Below are 23,373 nucleotides of genomic sequence, written 5' to 3' on the forward strand. Positions count from 1 at the left end.
CAACACACACCTGCTGCTCCTACATGATTCTCCCTGTGACTGAGTATGTGATGATGATGATGATGATGATGGTGCTGCAGGAGGAAGCTCTTACTCTGAGTGCACAGTCCGTCGGTGCAGTTCTCCGTGGCCTCGGTGTTCCCCTCGCAGCTTCTCCCCCGGTGACGGGGGGGCGGGGAGGTGCACTCCCGGCTGCGCTGCTTCTCACACTGACTGCTGCACACCGTCCACTCGCTCCACTCGTCCCAGCCTCCGTCAACTGCAGGTGGAGGACACAAGGACCGAGAAGTTAACGATGTGCACTCATTTTGAATTACTCTTTTTTTTATTTGATTTGATTTAGTTTAATTAAAAATCATTTTTACTTCTTTGTTTTATTTCATTTTATATTCTAAAAAAGAGCAACTTTAAAAAAACACGTCCTCCTCCCTGGAGTAAATATAGCATTCTGACTCCGACTGATTATCCTAGCTTAGCAGGCTGGTGCTGTGTCTCAATTTGAAAAGCGTCCTTGTCCTCCGCCAGTGTTGGGCAAGTTACTTCCAAAATGTAATCCAGAACTTATTCCTGTCTCTGAACTGTGATGCGTTACTCTGAGTCACTCTGAGTCACTCTCACCAGAATAACCTCTAAAGTTTGGCTTTAAATGCTAACATGTAGTTTACTGCAGCTCATTAATTAAAGCTCTCTATCTGGCAGTACATGCTGAACATTAGGGAAGAGCTAGAGGTCAAACTCCTGCTCCGTTTCAGTGGGCCGGATAATATGTGATACCAGTACCATGACGTCTCTGTGTGTCATCAATAACACGTTCGTGATTTTCCCCGTGAAGCATCGTCTGCTGGGACCACACAGGAAGTTATAATAGCCGCTGTTAGCTAGAAAGCTAATTAGCACCGATCGTTTGCGTTAGCATCGAGGGCTCCACAGTCCACACTCAAGGGACCTCAATTTTATACTGAGGTAGAGTTAATCCTCTACGACTGCATTGTTTAAAATAAATGAGCTTAAACACATCCTGATATTGACTGCAGGTCCAGATTGTTGTATATGACTTTGGAAAGAAAGCAGATATTTCCCCAAACGTCCGACTGGTTCTGTGAGATAAAGATATTTCCTTCCAATTTTCCAACAAACACCAACAAGTCTCGTCCTTAATGTCGCTGCACGCACTGTCTCAGCTGTCATATTGCTGCTATATTTACACACATTACACATTTCAATGTTTCCTTAGGGGGCAAACACACACATGGTGGTGCAACTTGGCGGATATTTTCTCCCCGCCATCCCCCGGGCCTGTTTGCATAATGGGATTTGATGGGAGGCTATGAAACGGAGAGCTCCTGGTGCATGCTAATATCTGGGACTCCTGTCATCTGATCAGAAGGAGCTCATCATGCTCAGCTTAGCAAACACTGGGAGACCATATGGCGCCTCGAGATTTTCTGGCAGCAGCTCTGATGCATTGTGGGCGGCCGGGGGAAGGTAATTCTCCTTTGTGCGGAGCAACCTACACTTTCTTTGTGGCTTCTTCACAGATACTTGAAATGCTAATGATGTGTTTGTGTTGCAGAGAGGAAGCTTGACCGCTGGTGAGAGGATGTTTCTCTCTCAGGACTTGTCGATGCTGGTAAACACTACACAGACTGTAGAGAGCTGCAGGAATGAGTCCTAAAACCAGGACATGAGTCAGCATTTTAGTCCTTCCTGTCCCCTCGTCTGGAATCGTTTCTAAAAGTGTTGTTGGATGTTATCCTGTAGATCCTTTATAGCCCAACATTAGCCACCTTTAGCTTAGCGGTGTGTGCGTCTCTCTTTAGTGTCCCCTGGTCTCCAGCTGTGTGCGTCTCTCTTTAGTGTCCCCTGCTCTCCAGCTGTATGCGTCTCTCTTTAGTGTCCCCTGGTCTCCAGCTGTGTGCGTCTCTCTTTAGTGTCCCCTGGTCTCCAGCTGTGTGCGTCTCTCTTTAGTGTCCCCTGGTCTCCAGCTGTGTGCGTCTCTCTTTAGTGTCCCCTGGTCTCCAGCTGTGTGCGTCTCTCTTTAGTGTACCCTGGTCTCCAGCTGTGTGTGTCTCTCTTTAGTGTCCCCTGGTCTCCAGCTGTGTGCGTCTCTCTTTAGTGTCCCCTGGTCTCCAGCTGTGTGCGTCTCTCTTTAGTGTCCCCTGGTCTCCAGCTGTGTGCGTCTCTCTTTAGTGTCCCCTGGTCTCCAGCTGTGTGCGTCTGTCTTTAGTGTCCCCTGGTCTCCAGCTGTGTGCGTCTCTCTTTAGTGTCCCCTGGTCTCCAGCTGTGTGCGTCTCTCTTTAGTGTCCCCTGGTCTCCAGCCATTCTTAAATGTTGAGTCCAGCTGTTATTTGATGTAGTCAGTAACGTAATAGGTGGGCTGGTGGTCAGGGAGGAACCCGGACTCTAGTATCAGTACATGGAGTGTGTAGTCCTGTAGGGACACTGACCCGGGCAGAGGGCGTTGCAGGTGATTTTTTGGACAGACATGCCCTCGCAGAAAGCCCCCCCGTTGAGAGGCGCCGGGTTAGTGCAGGTTCGAGACCTCCTCTGCACCCCCCGCCCGCACGGCACGTTACAGTTAGACCACTCGGTCCACAGCGACCAGCCGCCGTTCACTGCAGAGAGAGGAGAGAGGAGAATGAGTAACACAAGCAGGGGGGGGGTGTTCCTGAGTGGGTTCTCTTGTAGTTGAACCAATGCAGCAGCTCTTATTATGGTCTGGCTTGTTTGGAGTAAACATGTCAGCACTGTTGTTGTTGTCCTAAGTTTGAGTCTTTATGGTGTATTGCACCAACTTAGCTAAACGCTTTAAAAGACATTTGATCATAAATATTATTTCCTTCCCTCGAAAAATGGATTTAATAATACATGTTTCCAGATGAGACGCAGCTGGTATTCATGATATAGATCAAATACTTTATACTGTACTGCAATATTTATTTTACTTATTGTTTTTCAAAATTTAAAAAATACCCAAACAAAACAGAAAACCATGGAAGAGGATTTGGGTCGTTGAGAAAACGTTTTCAGAATAGATTTGACTTCCATTAGACACGGTTCTAGTTTTCATAAAATTCTGGATTTTTGAAATCAGAATTCTGCAATTTGTCAGACCTAAAAACACACGTACTCATGAAGCCCAAATCCTCTTCTGCAGTTTTCTCTTTTGTTCTATTCTTTTTTTTATTTTGAAAAACAATAAATAATATAAATCATTTTAATAAATATTATAAATAACAAAGGATTAATTTACAAAAGCGATAAGAGTTGAAAACTGATACCACACTTAAAGATCAGTATAAAAAAACACCCCAAAAACGTGATGGCGAAAAACGTGTATGAGTGAATATTTGGGAAAGCAGAAAAGGTATTTTGATATGTGCAGAATTTAAATTGTACTCGGCAAAGGAACTGTGTTTGAGAAAGTCCCTCCTGAGTTGAGAGAAGGACTTTAAATGCAGTCAGTACACACCACAGTTTACTGACACGCTGTTTACACGCCTCTTCACATCACTGTTCGGTTTCTACACCAGTGATTAAGACACCCATCGCCATGTTCCCTCTTTATTCCAACACATGTATTATTCACACACTCAATTTACTGCCTCTCATTCAAAATCAATGTGTACTTTATGAAGGGAAATAAGCCAGTGTGTCTTAATCTCATTTAAAGGAATGTTGCTTATTAAGTATTTATGAACCAGAGGTCCTGCAGGAACACAGCTCTGAGAAGCATTCAGCTTCCAGAGAGGAAACTGCTCCACACACAGAGTACAAACACCAATACCTGAGTACTTAATGCAAGACAGGAAGTAAACACTAAAGGGAACAGCAGAAGAAGACAGGAAGGGAACACTAAAGGGAACAGCAGAAGAAGAGAGGTGGGAAGTAAACACTAAAGGGAACAGCAGAAGAAGACAGACAGGAAGTAAACACTAAAGGGAACAGCAGAAGAAGACAGACAGGAAGTAAACACTAAAGGGAACAGCAGAAGAAGACAGACAGGAAGTAAACACTAAAGGGAACAGTAGAAGAAGACAGACAGGAAGTAAACACTAAAGAGAACAGCAGAAGAAGAGAGACAGGAAGTAAACACTAAAGGGAACAGCAGAAGAAGACAGACAGGAAGTAAACACTAAAGAGAACAGCAGAAGAAGAGAGACAGGAAGTAAACACTAAAGGGAACAGCAGAAGAAGACAGACAGGAAGTAAACACTAAAGGGAACAGTAGAAAAAGACAGACAGGAAGTAAACACTAAAGAGAACAGCAGAAGAAGAGAGACAGGAAGTGAACACTAAAGGGAACAGCAGAAGAAGAGAGGTGTGAAGTAAACACTAAAGGGAACAGCAGAAGAAGAGAGACAGGAAGTGAACACTAAAGGGAACAGCAGAAGAAGACAGACAGGAAGTAAACACTAAAGGGAACAGCAGAAGAAGACATGAAGTAAACACTAAAGGGAACAGCAGGGGAACATTGTGGTGGTATTGTGTAATCTTAGGCCTGTTGGATGTTCTGAAGATGAGTGACAGCGTACCGAACACGATGACGGTGGCGGTGGCGCTGCGTCTCTTGGCCACGATGTTGCTAGCCACGCAGGTGTAGTTCCCCGAGTCGGAGAGCCGCGCCTCGTTGATGATCAGGTTGTGGTCGGCTCTCGTGTCGATGTTGTCGTCGGTCCGAGAGCTCAGCAGCTCGTCGTTTTTCAGCCATTCCACCTGCAGGAGATAATAAAATGCAGATACTGTATTATGCACCACAGCTGGATATTATGGGATCTCAAGGGGCTTCATGGGTTTCAATCAGAAAACAAACCAGTAGCTTCTGGCAGCTAGAGGCGTGCTCAAAGGCTTGGGAATGCTTAATGGATGTGTGTATGTACTGGTGTTTCTGCCCCCGATCACAGAAGGTTCTTACTGCCTAACCCTGGATACAAAACCACCTGCCTTTAGATGTGGGCACTGATGGGAAAACCAAACGTTGCATGCGTCACTTTGAAATCTCACATATTCAGGTGATGCTAATGCTAATAGGGATGCTAATTCCCTTCCCTCAAGTGACCAAAGTGGTCAATGCACCCCCCAGCTGTACAACCCCCCCAAGACTGAAGCCTTCAGACAGAAGCACTATAACCAATCAGCAGCAACAGAGAGCAGAGTAATTATAAATGACAAACTTAGCGACGCTTTAGTGCTTCTACGCCGGTTAGAGCGCTGCATCGCTGCCTCTGCAAATTACATCCACGGCGAGGCAGAGCGTGTTAGGCTGACGGATTTATAGACGCTTCATAATAAACAACACTCCGGCTGGATGCTAATAGGAAGAGCCTGTGGGCATGCAAAGTAAATAGAAATGACACGAGGACCCCAGGGGATGATGGATCACAGGTACAAATTGACATGAATGAACATGAGAGATCATTCCTCACATTCAGGAGGGGAGGCTTTCGCTCTCTGTCATCTGAAGCTAAATCTTCCCGGTTTGCCTTTTAAGGAAAAGCTCTTCTTCAAAGGCTTCCGGATTCTTCTCCGCTACTGAAAGATAGCCGTTAGCATCCGAGGTAAAGAGCTTAGCATCATTAGCAGATAAGGAATGAGAGGACGAGGTAATGCGATATTTGACTTCAGCATCACAAAGTGTCAAATACTCAGTTACAAATAAACGTCCTGTGTTTAAAACCAACTCAATCAATCCCTTTTATTTATCCCTGGTTTTTGTGACAGTTGCTCTGTTTTAGCATTAAATGAATAAAATATCAAATTAAATAAAAATAAAGGTTTGTAATAAATATTAGAAAATAAAGTAGAAATAAGTTACTAAATAAAATACACACATTTATTCAGTAAAAGTTAAATATAAAATAAACTTCAATTAAAAAATTTAAATTCAATTATATTTAAAAAAGAGCAAAAACACAAAACAACTGTCAGTAACAAACAAGATAAAAAAAAAAAAATAAAAAAAGAGAGGAAGGGAAGGGAGAGGGAGAGAGAGAGGAGAGAGAGATGGAGAGGGAGGAGCGGAGAGAGAGGAGAGAGAGGGAGGAGCGGAGAGAGAGGAGAGAGAGGGAGAGGAGAGGGAGGGAGAGGGAAGGACGAGAGAGAGGAGAGAGAGAGGGAGAGGGAGGGAGAGGGAGGGACGGGAGAAGGAGGGAGAGGAGTGAGAGGGAGGGAGAGAGGAGAGAGAGGGAGAGGGAGGGACGGGAGAGAGGAGAGAGAGAGGGAGAGGGAGGGAGAGGGAGGGACGGGAGAGAGAGGAGAGAGAGAGGGAGAGGAGGGACAGGAGAGAGAGTGAGGGGGGGAGAGGAGAGAGAGGAAAAAGAACGCAGAGGGAGGGAGAGAGAGAGGGAGAGGGGAGAGAGAGAGGGGGAGAGGAGAGAGAGGGGGGAGAGAGGAGAGAGAGAGGAAAAGGAAGGCAGAGGGAGAAAGAGAGGAGAGAAAGACGAGAGAGGAGAGAGAGGGAGAGGAGAGGGAGGGAGAGGGAAGGACGGGAGAGAGGAGAGAGAGAGGGAGAGGGAGAGGGAGGGAGAGGGAGGGACGGGAGAGAGGAGAGAGAGAGGGAGGGAGAGGGAGGGACGGGAGAAGGAGGGAGAGGAGTGAGAGGGAGGGAGAGAGGAGAGAGAGGGAGAGGGAGGGACGGGAGAGAGGAGAGAGAGGGAGAGGGAGGGAGAGGGAGGGACGGGAGAGAGAGGAGAGAGAGAGGGAGAGGAGGGACAGGAGAGAGAGTGAGGGGGGGAGAGGAGAGAGAGGGGGGAGAGAGGAGAGAGAGAGGAAAAAGAAGGCAGAGGGAGAAAGAGAGGAGAGAAAGACGAGAGAGGAGAGAGAGGGAGAGGAGAGGGAGGGAGAGGGAAGGACGGGAGAGAGGGAGAGGGAGGGAGAGGGAGGGACGGGAGAAGGAGGGAGAGGAGTGAGAGGGAGGGAGAGAGAGGAGAGAGAGGAGAGGGAGGGACGGGAGAGAGGAGAGAGAGAGGGAGAGGAGGGACAGGAGAGAGAGTGAGGGGGGGAGAGGAGAGAGAGGAAAAAGAACGCAGAGGGAGGGAGAGAGAGAGGGAGAGGGGAGAGAGAGAGGGGGAGAGGAGAGAGAGGGGGGAGAGAGGAGAGAGAGAGGAAAAGGAAGGCAGAGGGAGAAAGAGAGGAGAGAAAGACGAGAGAGGAGAGAGAGGGAGAGGAGAGGGAGGGAGAGGGAAGGACGGGAGAGAGGAGAGAGAGATGGAGAGGGAGGAGCGGAGAGAGAGGAGAGAGAGGGAGGAGCGGAGAGAGAGGAGAGAGAGGGAGAGGAGAGGGAGGGAGAGGGAAGGACGAGAGAGAGGAGAGAGAGAGGGAGAGGGAGGGAGAGGGAGGGACGGGAGAAGGAGGGAGAGGAGTGAGAGGGAGGGAGAGAGGAGAGAGAGGGAGAGGGAGGGACGGGAGAGAGGAGAGAGAGAGGGAGAGGGAGGGAGAGGGAGGGACGGGAGAGAGAGGAGAGAGAGAGGGAGAGGAGGGACAGGAGAGAGAGTGAGGGGGGGAGAGGAGAGAGAGGAAAAAGAACGCAGAGGGAGGGAGAGAGAGAGGGAGAGGGGAGAGAGAGAGGGGGAGAGGAGAGAGAGGGGGGAGAGAGGAGAGAGAGAGGAAAAGGAAGGCAGAGGGAGAAAGAGAGGAGAGAAAGACGAGAGAGGAGAGAGAGGGAGAGGAGAGGGAGGGAGAGGGAAGGACGGGAGAGGAGAGAGAGAGGGAGAGGGAGAGGGAGGGACGGGAGAAGGAGGGAGAGGAGTGAGAGGGAGGGAGAGAGAGGAGAGAGAGGAGAGGGAGGGACGGGAGAGAGGAGAGAGAGAGGGAGAGGGAGGGAGAGGGAGGGACGGGAGAGAGAGGAGAGAGAGAGGGAGAGGAGGGACAGGAGAGAGAGTGAGGGGGGGAGAGGAGAGAGAGGAAAAAGAACGCAGAGGGAGGGAGAGAGAGAGGGAGAGGGGAGAGAGAGAGGGGGAGAGGAGAGAGAGGGGGGAGAGAGGAGAGAGAGAGGAAAAAGAAGGCAGAGGGAGAAAGAGAGGAGAGAAAGACGAGAGGGGAGAGAGAGAGGGACAAATCCAGATGATCTGGCAGCGTGTGTGTGGAGGATGTGAGGAATGACTCGGCTAATTGGCACATTTGTTTCAATTAGGACTGACATAACCGGGGGGGGGGGGGAGGTCAGGGCGTCTTTCTTGTGATCTTATTTCCCAGAATGCCCCTGGATGCCACCTCCTCCACACACAGGGGGTGGCATCCAGGGGCATTCTGTGTGTGTGTGTGTGTGTGTGTGTGTGTGTGTGTGTATGTGTGTGTGTGTGTGTGTGTGTGTGTGTGTGTGTGTGTGTGTGTGTGTGTGTGTAGGGGAAACTCAGGGATTTTAGCCTCTGCAGACCATTTACATGCACCTATAGAATAGGGGCTCTTTAAGTAATGGATGTTCTTCCACCTCTGGTTGAATGCTAACGTGTTTAGCATTAGCGTAGCCCCGTCTGCTCGGCCTGTGTGACGGTGCAGCGTTTATTCCCCCCCCCCGAGCCCCTGATCACACGGACTCATCTGGGATTAAAGGCTTTCATTGAGGGAAGCTGGAATTGGCTTCCAGTTTCATTTCACACCTTCTCTCAGAGTCTCAAAAGAAACTCATTATAGCGGCGGCTCGGGGGCGGCGTTCCCCCCACCAGTTACTCTGCATTCACAGCTGTGGTATCTGTGAAGGGAACGCATCGGATTGATCCCGGAATAACAAAAAGCCGCTCGTACGTTTTATCAACTTAAGGGAGATTACACTCTGACAGAGCGTCTTTACGTCTGTGAAGGTAAATGTGAATAAGGACGTATTTTCTGCTAATTAACCGTTGAATTGCATTGAATTGAACTCCTGATTATGTTGCCCTGCCACAGAAACGTTTTGAAAACACATTTAAATAAAAAGCTACTTTTTTATTTCTATAAATTCACATTTTGAGGTGAATGAAAGCAGGTGTAGCCAAAAGAACAAACCCACATTTACCCGTTGTGTTGCCCTCCCTGTTCATCTGTTACAGGTTTCAAACTACCACATTGTGAACACACGCTTGACTTTTTGAACTGATGTCTAAACGTCATCATTAAAAATCTCATTTCTGAGTTAAAACACTTTTTTTGTTTAGGGATTTCACAAATTGGTCCCAGAAGACCAACGGAAAACGTAGTATACAAGCAGCCGTGTTCTTCTTCACGCTGATGACCTGAAGGGAACCTTCATCCCGACGTGAAGACCAGTGGGAACGGGTCACATTGGACTGGAGGAACAGGAAGGTTAATTCAACAGACTCACTTTTAAAAGAATCTTCATGGTTTTGTGTTTTTGCTTTCAGTAAACTGCTCATGTTTCCTCTGCTGGATGTTCTCTAGATGCTGCATGTGTTGAAGAGCTGCTGCAGATGTTTCTGAGTTCTGATTTGTGTTTCTGTATCTGCGTCCTCTCTGAAGCTGCAGCACGTTAGCACCTGCAGGCCACCGTAGGAGTCTGACTACTGTCCCTATAAACTTAACTTCCAGAAGTGCAACTACCCACACTCAAGAAGCACGAATCCTGCACATGCATCAGCTTTCAAAAAGTGAGATATTGATAAGTGCTGATGCATTGTCTTCGAATAACTTAACCATTTCCAATAAATAAATACAGCATTTCAGTTGGACGAGGTGCCGTCAGCAATCTGATACCCAATTTATTCTAAAAAGTGAGACAAGCAGCAGAAAAACATGTCAGAGCTTTCAGTGTGTGGAGGATAATTGGACGGAGTGTAAACTGTCAGAGATGTTTCCACTCCTGCACCTCCATCCTGCTGAAGTGAACCGATGAAACCTCATGATGTGAACCCATTCAGACTCATTAACGCTCCGACTTCACGCTGACGCAGTGTTTCAGGTGCATCCTGCAGCTGAAACACGCCTCGATATTTCATCCACTGGAGATTCCCCCCCCCCCCCCCCCTTTGTGTTGAAGGCGAAGAAAGAGGTTTGCTTCAGTCTATAACTATTTTTATCAGTCCTCCATTTCCACGTTAAATCATTTAAACATCACGGTCTGCAGTTTGACCTCCACTTAAATGTGTCCCCGCACATCAGCTTCCTGTCCATTGTTCCTGCTGTTATAGCGCACCACATTACAGAAGGGGAGGGAATGCATTCGGAGAGGTGGGGGCACATTTTGCAAACATTAAGAAGTTATATTTGATACTGAGGGTTGGAATAACCAGTGTGTAATAATTCAACATGCTATGTAATGTTCCTTTTATCCAAAAAAAGAGTTAAAAAGAAATATAATAGTAGTTATTTTGGAGAGGTAAGGAGGTATTTAATGAGTTAAGGTAGTATTTTGGAGAGTTAAGGTGGTATTTTGGAGAGGTAAGGAGGTATTTAATGAGTTAAGGAGGTATTTAATGAGTTAAGGAGGTATTTTGGAGAGTTAAGGTGGTATTTTGGAGAGGTAAGGAGGTATTTAATGAGTTAAGGAGGTATTTAATGAGTTAAGGAGGTATTTAATGAGTTAAGGAGGTATTTTGGAGAGTTAAGGAGGTATTTAATGAGTTAAGGAGGTATTTAATGAGTTAAGGAGGTATTTTGGAGAGTTAAGGTGGTATTTTGGAGAGGTAAGGAGGTATTTAATGAGTTAAGGAGGTATTTAATGAGTTAAGGAGGTATTTTGGAGAGTTAAGGTGGTATTTTGGAGAGGTAAGGAGGTATTTAATGAGTTAAGGAGGTATTTAATGAGTTAAGGAGGTATTTAATGAGTTAAGGAGGTATTTTGGAGAGTTAAGGAGGTATTTAATGAGTTAAGGAGGTATTTAATGAGTTAAGGAGGTATTTTGGAGAGTTAAGGTGGTATTTAATGAGTTAAGGTGGTATTTTGGAGAGTTAAGGAGGTATTTTGGAGAGTTAAGGAGGTATTTTGGAGAGTTAAGGTAGTATTTAATGAGTTAAGGAGGTATTTTGGAGTTAAGGAGGTAGTTAATGAGTTAAGGAGGTATTTTGGAGAGTTAAGGTGGTATTTTGGAGAGTTAAGGTGGTATTTTGGAGAGTTAAGGAGGTATTTTGGAGAATTAAGGAGGTATTTTGGAGAGTTAAGGAGGTATTTTGGAGAGTTAAGGTGGTATTTAATGAGTTAAGGAGGTATTTTGGAGAGTTAAGGTGGTATTTTGGAGAGTTAAGGTGGTATTTAATGATTTAAGGAGGTATTTTGGAGAGTTAAGGTGGTATTTTGGAGAGTTAAGGTGGTATTTTGGAGAGTTAAGGAGGTATTTTGGAGAATTAAGGAGGTATTTTGGAGAGTTAAGGAGGTATTTTGGAGAGTTAAGGTGGTATTTAATGAGTTAAGGAGGTATTTTGGAGAGTTAAGGTGGTATTTTGGAGAGTTAAGGTGGTATTTAATGAGTTAAGGAGGTATTTTGGAGAGTTAAGGTGGTATTTAATGAGTTAAGGAGGTATTTTGGAGAGTTAAGGTGGTATTTTGGAGAGTTAAGGTGGTATTTAATGAGTTAAGGAGGTATTTTGGAGTTGAGGAGGTATCTTTGGATGTTTTCATCAGAAAAAAGAGTCAAATCAAAAGAGAGAAAAGTTGATTAAATTGTTGACAGGACGTTTAAGATTGCACCTCTTCCTCCTAAAGCCCTCCTTCTTCAAGAGGTCCAATTAAAAGCAAGGATTTGATTTGAACCAAAGTGGGGAATGGGTCAGAGTATAAAAGATGAAGACCCGATAACTTCCTGAACACTTTTCCCAAAACTACATTTCTGACGTCTGTATTTAAACCTGCAGGTCAGGAATGTTCATTTCTGGTCTCCAACATCAGTCCGTTAGAGGTCAGAGAAAGACGATCTGAAGAAGACCTTCCTCTCAAATTGGGGTTAGTCTTACCCCAGCGACGGGCACCCCCTCCGGAGGGCGGCAGTGCAGAACGATCATCATGTTGATGGGCACCTCCTTCCCCTGGGGGTCCTGCTCAAAGTTTTTCCTCAGGTCTGTGAGAGGAGATAAGATCAGCTGTCAGGTGTCAAGTGTTACGGTCATTCGGACTAAACCCTCCCAACAACCTTCAAAACCTTCGAGAGTGGGGTGGAGGGGGGGCTCTGTGTGTTACATAATCTGAGGACAAGGTGGTTCAGAGGATACACTGAGTGGAAAAGTGCAGCAGGAAGTCTCAGATCGTCCTGGGGATTCAGGAGCAGAGAATAGCTGCAGGGATGAGTCCTAAACCCAGACTCTGCATTTTAGTACTTCCTGTCCCCTGGCCTGGAGGTCAATGGGTTTCTGGATGTGTTTTTGGTTTTTACCCCATAACATTTTGTTCCACGACATAAAAAACGTCAGGAAATACTCCACTGGTGTTTCAAATGAGACGACTAAACACCATCACGCCCAACATTAGCCGCCTTTAGCTTAGCGGTGGTGAGGTGAAGTCATGTGACCGTGCTGTAGTTCCTTTATAGCCCAACATTAGCCGCCTTTAGCTTAGCGGTGGTGACAGGAAGTCATGTGACCGTGCTGTAGTTCCTTTATAGCCCAACATTAGCCGCCTTTAGCTTAGCGGTGGTGACAGGAAGTCATGTGACCATGCTGTAGTTCCTCTATAGCCCAACATTAGCCGCCTTTAGCTTAGCGGTGGTGACAGGAAGTCATGTGACTGTGCTGTAGTTCCTTTATAGCCCAACATTAGCTTTTTAGTCTCATTTAAACAGCTGTTTTAACTCCCATTTTGAATTCACCAGCGGGGTATTAATTGACTTATTTCCTGTCTTGGACCAAACTGTTAAAAATCTCTTCAGCTTGTGTTCACCATATTTCAGGATGAAACACATTGAACCAACCACTGAAAAAGGAACAGGAAGTGCTAAAATGCTGAGTCTTTTCAAGGTTTTAGGACTCATTGCAGCCACCAGCTTCCTCTTGGAAACACCTCCATCTCCTCAGACTGACAGACGTCTTGCTCAGCTCTTCAGACCGTACTGCAGCTCTCCTCATCTCTCTGAAACACAGCCCTGATCGCTGAGGTGTTTCAGCAGTGATACTCACAGGCGATGCGGACCGTGGCCTTGCGGCTCTTGGAGGTCCCGAGGTGGCTCCAGGCGACGCACAGACACCAGTAATCCTCGGGGCCGTGGAAGTCCTCCACCTGCTGCCGGGAGACGTTGATCATCACCTCCCGAACCTTCAGCCCTGAGACAACAGCAGAGAGGAGGTTAGAAACTTTACATATGACACGCTTTTATCCAGAAAGACTTACAATGAGTGATGAGCAAGAACATTCAGGAATCCTTTAAGAACATGAGCCTCATTCAACTTAATTTAGAGAGTTAAAACACTTCAACTTTTAACCGTGTTTTTTTAATGGGCTGAATAATACTTCTAGGTAAAGGGTTGTCGATGAGTTAGGGTGGGACTTTGGACACTCAAGGTTTTATTCTAGAGGTTTAAGGTTTCCTTTGGTGGGTAAATGTAGATTCTATGTAATTTAAGGAGGTATTTTAAAGAGTTAAGCTGGTCATTTTTGTGGTTAAGGTGGTATTATGGGGAGTTAAGGTGGTAGTGTAGAGAGTTAAGGTGGTATTGTGGGGAGTTAAGGTGGTATTGTGGAGAGTTAAGGTGGTATTGTGGGGAGTTAAGGTGGTATTGTGGAGAGTTAAGGTGGTATTGTGGGGAGTTAAGGTGGTATTGTGGAGAGTTAAGGTGGTATTGTGGGGAGTTAAGGTGGTATTGTGGAGAGTTAAGGTGGTATTGTGGAGAGTTAAGGTGGTATTGTGGAGAGTTAAGGTGGTATTGTGGAGAGTTAAGGTGGTATTGTGGGGAGTTAAGGTGGTATTGTGGGGAGTTAAGGTGGTATTGTGGAGAGTTAAGGTGGTATTGTGGGGAGTTAAGGTGGTATTGTGGAGAGTTAAGGTGGTATTGTGGGGAGTTAAGGTGGTATTGTGGGGAGTTAAGGTGGTACTGTGGAGAGTTAAGGTGGTATGTTGGTGGTACAGGTTGTTCTTTTGGTGGATGTCTGGGAATATTAAGGAGGTATTTTTTGATTTAAGATGGTAATTTGGAGAGTTAAGGTGGAAATCAGAATCAGAAGTACTTGATTTACCCCAAACTGGGAAATGTTTTAAGGGAGCTGCTGCAACAGGCTGCCACCTAGTAGCGGCGCCAACAGCGAATTGATTTGGAGAGTAAGGGTATTTTTTGAGTTAAGTATTATGGGGGTTAAAGTCGTTCTTTGGTGGTTAAATGGGGATCTCTATTTAGGTATTTTGCAGAGCTGGGGGGTATTTGGAGAGTATTCACCAGTACGAGCACAATCACTTTAATGGTCAAGGCGAGTTAAATACACCTTAATTAGGTCGTCAGGAGTCAGATTCCTCGGTTTGGGACAATTTATAGTAAGTTTGGGCCATTTTGTTGCGCAACACTTCGGGTTGGATTATTTTCAATGCAGGATACATAGTTTATTATTAATGGGAAAGTCTCACGCAAGAACAGCAGCTTAATATGCTAAACACCATATAATTGCGCAACCAGAGTATCACCGTAAAGAGAAGATGAACATCCATTTTGCCATTCCTACAGCTAGCATGGTATAAGTGAAGCTACAGACTTTAGGGTGTGTCAAATCTTAAAGGCCTCTCTTCCCTTAAAGCACGTTCAGAACTGGTGCTAACGGATAAACTGAAAAGCTGTGCATTATAAATAAGCGTCTTGCAGAATCCTTAATCAATACCCCGATACAAGCCAGTGATCAATGGGTATTACAGGATTAGTTATGCATCAGTTCTGAGGGCAGGCTGACACATTGCTAAATCAGTGAAACCCGGTCCCTCAGGGCTCTACTGTATACTCAATGCTGCTAACAAGAGGAGCTAAATCCGCTGTAACGTGTAATGGAAACTGTGGCTTTAATAAAGAGTCATCCTGCTTCAAGGACAGCTTAATCAAATGGTATCTGGAAGGGTTAAGAAAAGTGATGCTTAGGATCAGGTTTACTACAAAGTGACATACCAGGAAATAGCATATAGTATAATAGTGGAAATATATCACGTCACCACCGCTAAGCTAAAGGCGGCTAATGTTGGGCTATAGAGGAACTACAGCACGGTCACATGACTTCACGTCACCACCGCTAAGCTAAAGGAGGCTAATGTTGGGCTATAAAGGAACTACAGCACGGTCACATGACTTCACGTCACCACCGCTAAGCTAAAGGAGGCTAATGTTGGGCTATAAAGGAACTACAGCACGGTCACATGACTTCACCTCACCACCGCTAAGCTCAAGGAGGCTAATGTTGGGCTATAAAGGAACTACAGCACGGTCACATGACTTCACGTCACCACCGCTAAGCTAAAGGCGGCTAATGTTGGGCTATGAATCTGAATCTGTACTCCACTCTTGGAATGCTCTCTCTTCTACTGAATACTCTGAAGAAGAAACCCCTCTAAGAAAACACGCTGCCCCCGGTTGGAGATGTTAGTCACCCTGCCATGTATCTTCAGACGGCGATACAGCACCCATTTGTATTCTGAGGCATCGACTTAGGGTCTGTCACAGCAGCTCTGTGTGCAGCCTGCAGGCCGTAAACCCACAGCGGGATTAAAACTGTGCAATGTGCTGCGGACGGCAAAACACCAACACCCAACTCTCTGATAAATAACTCTCTAATCTGAAATACTCTCACGAAAGTCAAACAGACTTCCCGTTGAATACCAATTAAAGAACGGCAGAGGAGTCACGCTGGTGTAGGTATTAGGAAAGGGAGAGCGCTTCGAGGCGGGGGGGTCCCCACTGGGCCGGGTTAGAATGACAACAACAGAAAAGTGGGCTTCTGTCTTCTTTGTTTTGAAAAGCTGAGACAAATGAGGCGCTTCGTCTCACCGTGGCGCACTGCGGTGTGCAGACGCTGATTGACAGGTCTGCAGAAGAAAGATGTTCAAGAGGAGGAATAAACAAAGCAGCCGCCTGCAGAGAGCCAGACAAACCCAGACACTAAGAAGGACGCTGTCTTTTAGTCTCACTCAGGTTCCTAGCTCACTGAAATGACCTGGAAGTCTTCAGGTTCCCACCGTGATAAGAGCTGTTTCTCTGGATGACAGGAAGGAGCATGCCGATCGTGCCCAACAAACTCAGATAATGTAAGTTATGGTGATTATTCAGCATTTCACATCTTCTGTAAAGGGTGTGAGGTGAGTAAAGGTGGTGTTTGGTGGTTAGAGGTTCTTATTAGAAGAGTAAAGGTGGAATGTTGAAGGTTAAGGTGGTTATTTGGTAACTTGCTTATACTGCCGGTATGTTTTGAGCATTCATCAATATGTTCAACTAAAACGCTAACTATGAATTAAGCTATTTACTGAGGTGGGGGGCATCAGTGGTATGTGTAGGCCTTCCAAGTAATGCATCGTTTAGTCCATGGCACCGAACCAAACGATGTTCAACCTCAAAATAAAACCACCTCTCTTAAAATGAGTCAACAGAAGATATCCCAGGTCTGCTGGGGGGTCCTGAGTATTGTTTCTGCAAATTGTTGAATGCTTGGCAAAAGTCGATGCAGTGGCAGAGAGGTGGGGAGTGTTTGTGTGAGAGCTGAAGATAAGGACGGAAGACTTCCCATGATGCCCGGACTAAACACTGTGTCTGTTTGCGACTGGAACAGACAGACCGGTGGAGAGAGACGATGGCTGAGCGACAGGTGGTTTACGTCTGTCTGTATGCAGAGGACTGAAGACGGGCCTCATTAGAGTTAACACCTGATCTGTTCCCCTCCCCTGTCCCCTCCTTCCCCAAATCTGAGACAGCTGAACCTCAGGGAAAGTCTGGCTTTGTGTTTGTATGGATTGTTAACAACCCTGACCCTGACCCTAAGGTGGCGTGGTGTGGTAGGGTTTCTTGATATTCTGCAGTGACTAATGACAGCATTATATTCTCAGGGCTGTATGTGAGCATGGTGACCAAAACAATGGAGACCACTTTGTTTTAAATATAGAAGAAGACAGGTATCATGGCAACGGATGAATGGATTCATTAACATAACAGAAGCTGACGATCATCACCAGAAAATGGCAGCGTTGGCGTTTGTTCAAACTTAAAGTGAGCTATATTTAAAGATAATGGCTGTTGTCTTTCAGGACCGAGGATTTAAGCGTCATTAAGTACTTTCAGTTCCCTCAGTTAGACCAAACTTGTGGCATGTCTGAGGATCATCCGTGTTGAAGCATTCAAAGGTTTTTATGAAAAGGTGAAACATAATATTCTGTCGTGTCAAAAGAACTTGAGATGATTTACACAACTGGAAACACAGCTTCATAATGCATGACCTGTATTCTTGGATGTTAGTTGGTTGTTAGGGTTGCTTCCACAAATAACATCTGGATTCACAAACGATCAGATTTAGTAAATATTTGAAAACCTGCAGATCCAGTTTGTATTCGTTTGTGTATAAACATCTTTCTTTGCGTTGGTTGAAGGTGTTTGTCATGCACAGATTTACACATTGAGACAAATCTACCTTCTGAAATGTCCCACAGATCTGAAACAAGCGTCCGTAAGGAGTCATCGGTGAGGAACTGAAGGTTAAGTTTAAAGTCTCAGAGTGAATCTGCTGCTAACCGCGGCTGAGTTAGTGGTTTTGACAGGTAGAAACCATCCATCAGACTCTTTCCTCCTCGATAAACCTCTCTATGCTTTAGAGAAAAAACACTGAAAGGAGCAGAAGCTGTTTTTGATTCCCCTTCCTCAGGCCGGCAGAAAGAATTACCTTCCTCTTTGTGGTTAAATAGTTCTGGGAATTTATGGCACAAATATGTGATCACCTGAGGTGTATATCACACAGATAAAACCACTCAGTTTTATCTGCTTGAGCTGCACTTTTTTGCACCACCTACACACAGCTTCAGAGCGCCAGCTGTATTCTTGGAGTGTAACTGAGGACACTTTAGATCTCAGAAGCAGCATTAGCACATTAGCGTCATCCTCCATCAGGGTCTCATTAAGAGCACTGCAGGTTTAGAGCTGACAGGAGAATCTTGCAGGTACTCTGCTGTAAGTACTGAGGCTTTGTTCAAAACCAATCCCCAAACTAGCCACCATTTCCCTCAGTCCACATTCGTACTGAAAAACTGGCAAAAACACACAATTAGAGACATTTATCCTGTCTCCTTTGGAGGATACAGGGAGGCCGACAAGTGCAGACAGAATACATCGGACAAAAACATTCCCAAAACACATCAAGGCTGCACGGTTCCTAAAAGCTGCGGGAACCAAACGCTGCAAGAAGCTCCAAACACAACGGAGACCAGGGGACACTAAAGAGAGACGCACACAACGGAGACCAGGGGACACTAAAGAGAGACGCACACAGCTGGAGACCAGGGGACACTAAAGAGAGACGCACACAGCTGGAGACCAGGGGACACTAAAGAGAGACGCACACAGCTGGAGACCAGGGGACACTAAAGAGAGACGCACACAGCTGGAGACCAGGGGACAGTAAAGAGAGACGCACACAGCTGGAGACCAGGGGACACAAAAGAGAGACGCACACAGCTGGAGACCAGGGGACACTAAAGAGAGACGCACACAGCTGGAGACCAGGGGACACTAAAGAGAGACGCACACAGCTGGAGACCAGGGGACACTAAAGAGAGACGCACACAGCTGGAGACCAGGGGACACTAAAGAGAGACGCACACAGCTGGAGACCAGGGGACACTAAAGAGAGACGCACACAGCTGGAGACCAGGGGACACTAAAGAGAGACGCACACAGCTGGAGACCAGGGGACACTTAAGAGAGACAGGGACACTAAAGAGAGACGCACACAGCTGGAGACCAGGGGACACTTAAGAGAGACAGGGACACTACAGAGAGACGCACACAGCTGGAGACCAGGGGACACTTAAGAGAGACAGGGACACTAAAGAGAGACGCACACAGCTGGAGACCAGGGGACACTTAAGAGAGACGCACACAGCTGGAGACCAGGGGACACTAAAGAGAGACGCACACAGCTGGAGACTAGGGGACACTGGACAGGCGTTAGCACCTGTCGGCCACCATAGAGAAGGATACATGATAGCACATCATTTCTTACTTGTCCCAGAAAAGACAAACCTCCATCTCCCAGCTCCATTAAGCCCACTGAAACCAGAGACGGCCCCAAACCACAGCCCTGTCTCCTTCTAAAGATACCCGAATCCAACCTGAGAAAACGTGAAATCAAACCCAGAACAAACCGCTAACGACCGACACATCTGGCACTGTTTTGACACTGCACAGCGACGCTGGGAAACAACAGCAATTAGACATACGGCTGCTCGTAAACACAGGAAGAGGAGAAGCTGCTTTTGTGTCTGCATGTGGAGCTAAATGCAGAGTGATGCATCACGTCGGCCCACTCAAGTGAAAAGTCAGTCTGTTTGTCTTCTGTGTGCAGGGTTTAGTTTGTGTCCACATTCATCCCTTTGCCTGTCTCTGCTTCAGGTGGCGTCTGTAAGAAAGCGTTTCACTACACCGCCATATTGAGCACATTCATTCTAATCATTGGTGCTGCAGACTGGAGCAGAATTTGTCTAAATTACCAACCGTATTAGCTTTATTTTCTGTGCAAGAGCAAGTCATTGTGTTGCAATACTGTGGAGCAGAGAGGACAACAGGGAGTGTATGGGAGTGGGGGATCTTCAGACAAGACTGCAAGATGTGTAAAACCGGAGAGAACTGCATTTAGATCCTCCGCGGGGAGTTAAATCTGGGTGTGGTTTACTGGGCTTTTGTATGAATTTCATCACGCTCACTGTGAATGAGCACAGATTCCTAAAAAACAACTTTCTTTTACAAAAACCGTCATTCAGTTTAAGGAATGTAAAATAAAGAGGAACAGAGGCAGTGGCTCAGGGGGAGAGCTGGCACCTCTCCAGCTACCAGCTCCAGTTGGGACGTGAACAGGCAACCCCTTGGACCCCAGTCCAAGCCCTTACAGACTAAGCCACTGCCCCCCCTTAAAATAAACAAAGGTTGAATCTTTCATAACCAATATGATTTCGTTAAAATATTTTCAAAATTCTCCTCATTTTTCTGAAGGATTTAAAAACAAATGTCTTTGTAAATCTTCAGATAAATGAAAGGTTCATATTTATTATTATTATTTTAGTTCTTAATTAGTTTGCCTAAACAACCCACAGAAAAAAACTGAAATGACTTACAAAGTACCTCTAATCCCCAGCAGGGGGCGCCTCTTCTGGTTAATTCCAGCTCACTCGATTTTCTTTGGTCCAGTTGGGACGTGAACCGGCAACCCCTTGGACCCCAGTCTAATTTGATATTTTATTGTATCACGTAGTTTCTGCAAATAGAAAACACGCAACGACCAAAAGGCCAATCTTAAAGCTTCAAAACACGTTTACCAACTGTAACGCCCTCTTTCAAGGTGTTAGTGGTCATATGCACAGCAGATACAGCGTATATGTTGGCAATGAAAATCTTATGTCCCATGCTCCTCCAACAACTCAACATACATGGTGCAGATAAGATAATAAAATAGTGCAAAAAGAGAGAAGAATATTTACAATAACAACAATAAAGATTTGAGGAGGTGAAATATATACATATGTGGAATACATTGAGAGTATTTACATACTTTACACTGTGGAATGAGGAGGTATGGGCAGATGCATATATTATGTATAGCAGATGTGTATAATATATAGATATGTGTAATATAACAGATGTGTTTAATATATAATATATAGATATGTATGTGTACTATACACAGATGAGAGTAGACATCCACAGAGCTCAGGAGTTCAGTAGTCTTATAGCCTGTGGTATAAAACTGTCCCTGAGTCTGGTGGTCTTGGTCCGGATGCTGCGGCACCGGTAGCCCTGTGACTACCTGCACCTTTTGTCTTTGTCTTTTTATCTACAGTGTCAACTATAAAAAGGTCAAAAAAAGCCAACCTGCCTCTTCATTTTCTTGGGTAAAGCTTCTCGTAGCACCTTCCCAAGGGTTACAATAGGGAATAAAAACACAGTGCATGCGTCGATACTCCAATGACAGCTCAGGTATTACAGCCGAATGTGCTGACTCGTCAGAGGGTTCCTTTCTCTCTTATAAAGAAAACCCTTTACAGCCTCGTTCTCAGGCCTGGCAGCAAACAGCAGGAGGCTAAATAAAATCATACCTCGGAAAAGGAGAAGTTATAGCCACTCCTTTCCCTCCAGGAGTCTGAGGTGGCGGTATATAAAGGTGTGTGTGTGTGTGTGTGTGTGTGTGTGTGTGTGTGTGTGTGTGTGTGTGTGTGTGTGTGTGTGTGTGTGAGAGAGGTGTATTGTCCGGGCCACATTCGGTTAATAACCCCATTAACTGGCTCACAAAGCAACCCCGGGGCAAAGATAACATCAATCCCGGCTTTAGAGGCCATTATGTTTCAGACGGAGATATACGGCGGGTCCCGAAAAACCAAGGCGAGTAGCTAGAGGTGGTGGGGGGGTCAGCGGTAAGCATGAAACTGTGCCAACCCCATCCTGACCCCCACACACACAAGAAAGCTCCAACAAGACCCCCTGGGTGATTTGAAAGGTGAGGTCTGAAGCCGTTTATCTGCCTAAGTCAGGCTTTCACATGCTACACACATATTCTTGTTTAGCTGTGATTATGAAGACCACTGTCCGACAGTTTGTTGAGAGGACCCTCTTTCTGCAGCCGTCACAGCCACGACTTTTAATGGAGAAGCACAAGTTTAACTATGAAGCTTCCTCCATGTCTTTAATATCTATTACTAAACTACATATGTTTGTTTTGGTCCAATTCTGAGGACCACTATCCAACAGTGTATGTTGTGAGGACCACAGCCAAACCACTCATCGTAGACGCACACATTGCAGGATAAAGCCTCAGCCAAAGTCTTACACTTTTCTTACCAAATGTCAGAGAGATCTGCATTACTGGCTAGCAGGACGTCAAAGTACCCAACCTATCACTTCCATCTAGACGTCTTCAAGATGCAACTGTCCTCTATCGGGAGAAATGTGGACGAGGTTGGCCAAATAAAGTCACAACAACATCCTGTTTTTGCTGCTAAGGAATGACACACGACGGTCTTGATTGACACTAAAGCTTCTGATACATTTTGATCCTGGAAGTCGTTGGTTCAAATCTGTAGGAGGAGTTCATTAAAGTTAAATGGCCAACTTCCTACTGGTTTTACGGTATGACGCATATATGCTTTTTTCGTGTGTCTCACCATGTCACATATACCTATCACATTTCATACCTGAATCAGACAAATGCAAAAAAAAAAAAAGTTCCGGGACTTGATGACATCGTTCCGGGACTTGATGACATCGTTCCGGGACTTGGTGACATCATTATGGAAGGCTCTCCCTTTCAGAAAGAGGCTGAGAAGAAGGGGCTCCGGCACGGACAGTATGAGAAAAATAATGATCTTTTTGAACATTAAAGCTTGGAGACGTGTCCCTGAAGGGGTCACCTCAATCCGGCTCTTTTTGTTGGCATGACAAAGCAACAGATCTTAAGGGGGGGGCGTGGTTCTGAATGAGCACTCAGAGGGGTACATCCTGAAGAAGCGTCCCTTGATGGAGAAACTGAAGCAGGAAGCTGTGCATTGTGGATCAGCCGGAATCAATTCTTCAATACAAGACCGTGATCAACAATAAAGACCTTTTTGAACATCTATGTACCTCCAACCCTGTCTCTTATTCACACACACACACACACACACACACACACACACACACACACACACACACACACACACACACACACACACACACACACACACACACACACACACACACACACACACACACACACACACACACACACACACACACACACACACACACACACACACACACACACACACACACACACACACACACACACACACACACACGGTCTAAAATATGCAAAGACACATGCTGTAAAGACAATATTAACATATATATGGGCACTAACACACATGCAAAAATCGAACACACACCTCAGCAAAACATCGTGTCATCAATCACACGCATGCACACACACACACACACACACACACACACACACACACACACACACACACACACACACACACAACGCGCCCATTATGTGCATACATGCTAAACCAATAAAGGCAGTACAAATAATGCCTATACAAACAGCCAGATGGCTCACAATGCACGTTAACTCCGACACAAACACAGATAAATACCCTACACACACACACACACACACACACACACACACACACACACACACACACACACACAAGTGATGCAGCTCTGCAGTGTGTGTGTGAGGCAGCGTTTCCCCCGCTGCTCACCGGTGATAACATTCACACTCCACAGAAGCTGCAGAGAAAGGTCAATGATTGTTTTTTTAAC

At 45.8% G+C, this 23,373-nt stretch overlaps 1 protein-coding gene across 2 annotated transcripts in view; it reads right to left on the bottom strand.

Moving 5' to 3' along the window:
• The window catches only part of unc5db (unc-5 netrin receptor Db), a 150,189-nt gene that overhangs the window by 36,291 nt on the left and 90,525 nt on the right, over positions 1–23,373 (bottom strand). For both annotated transcript variants that reach the window (XM_063896440.1, XM_063896439.1), the window contains exons 3-7: positions 13,036–13,179; positions 11,881–11,984; positions 4,536–4,716; positions 2,448–2,615; positions 95–259 (exon numbers count right to left, since the gene is read on the bottom strand). In XM_063896440.1, coding sequence (XP_063752510.1) covers positions 95–259; positions 2,448–2,615; positions 4,536–4,716; positions 11,881–11,984; positions 13,036–13,179 — 762 coding nt within the window. The remainder of the gene's footprint in view (positions 1–94; positions 260–2,447; positions 2,616–4,535; positions 4,717–11,880; positions 11,985–13,035; positions 13,180–23,373) is intronic.

The sequence above is a fragment of the Eleginops maclovinus genome, chromosome 12 (assembly GCF_036324505.1).
Source record: "Eleginops maclovinus isolate JMC-PN-2008 ecotype Puerto Natales chromosome 12, JC_Emac_rtc_rv5, whole genome shotgun sequence".
NCBI classification, from domain to species: Eukaryota; Metazoa; Chordata; class Actinopteri; order Perciformes; family Eleginopidae; genus Eleginops; species Eleginops maclovinus.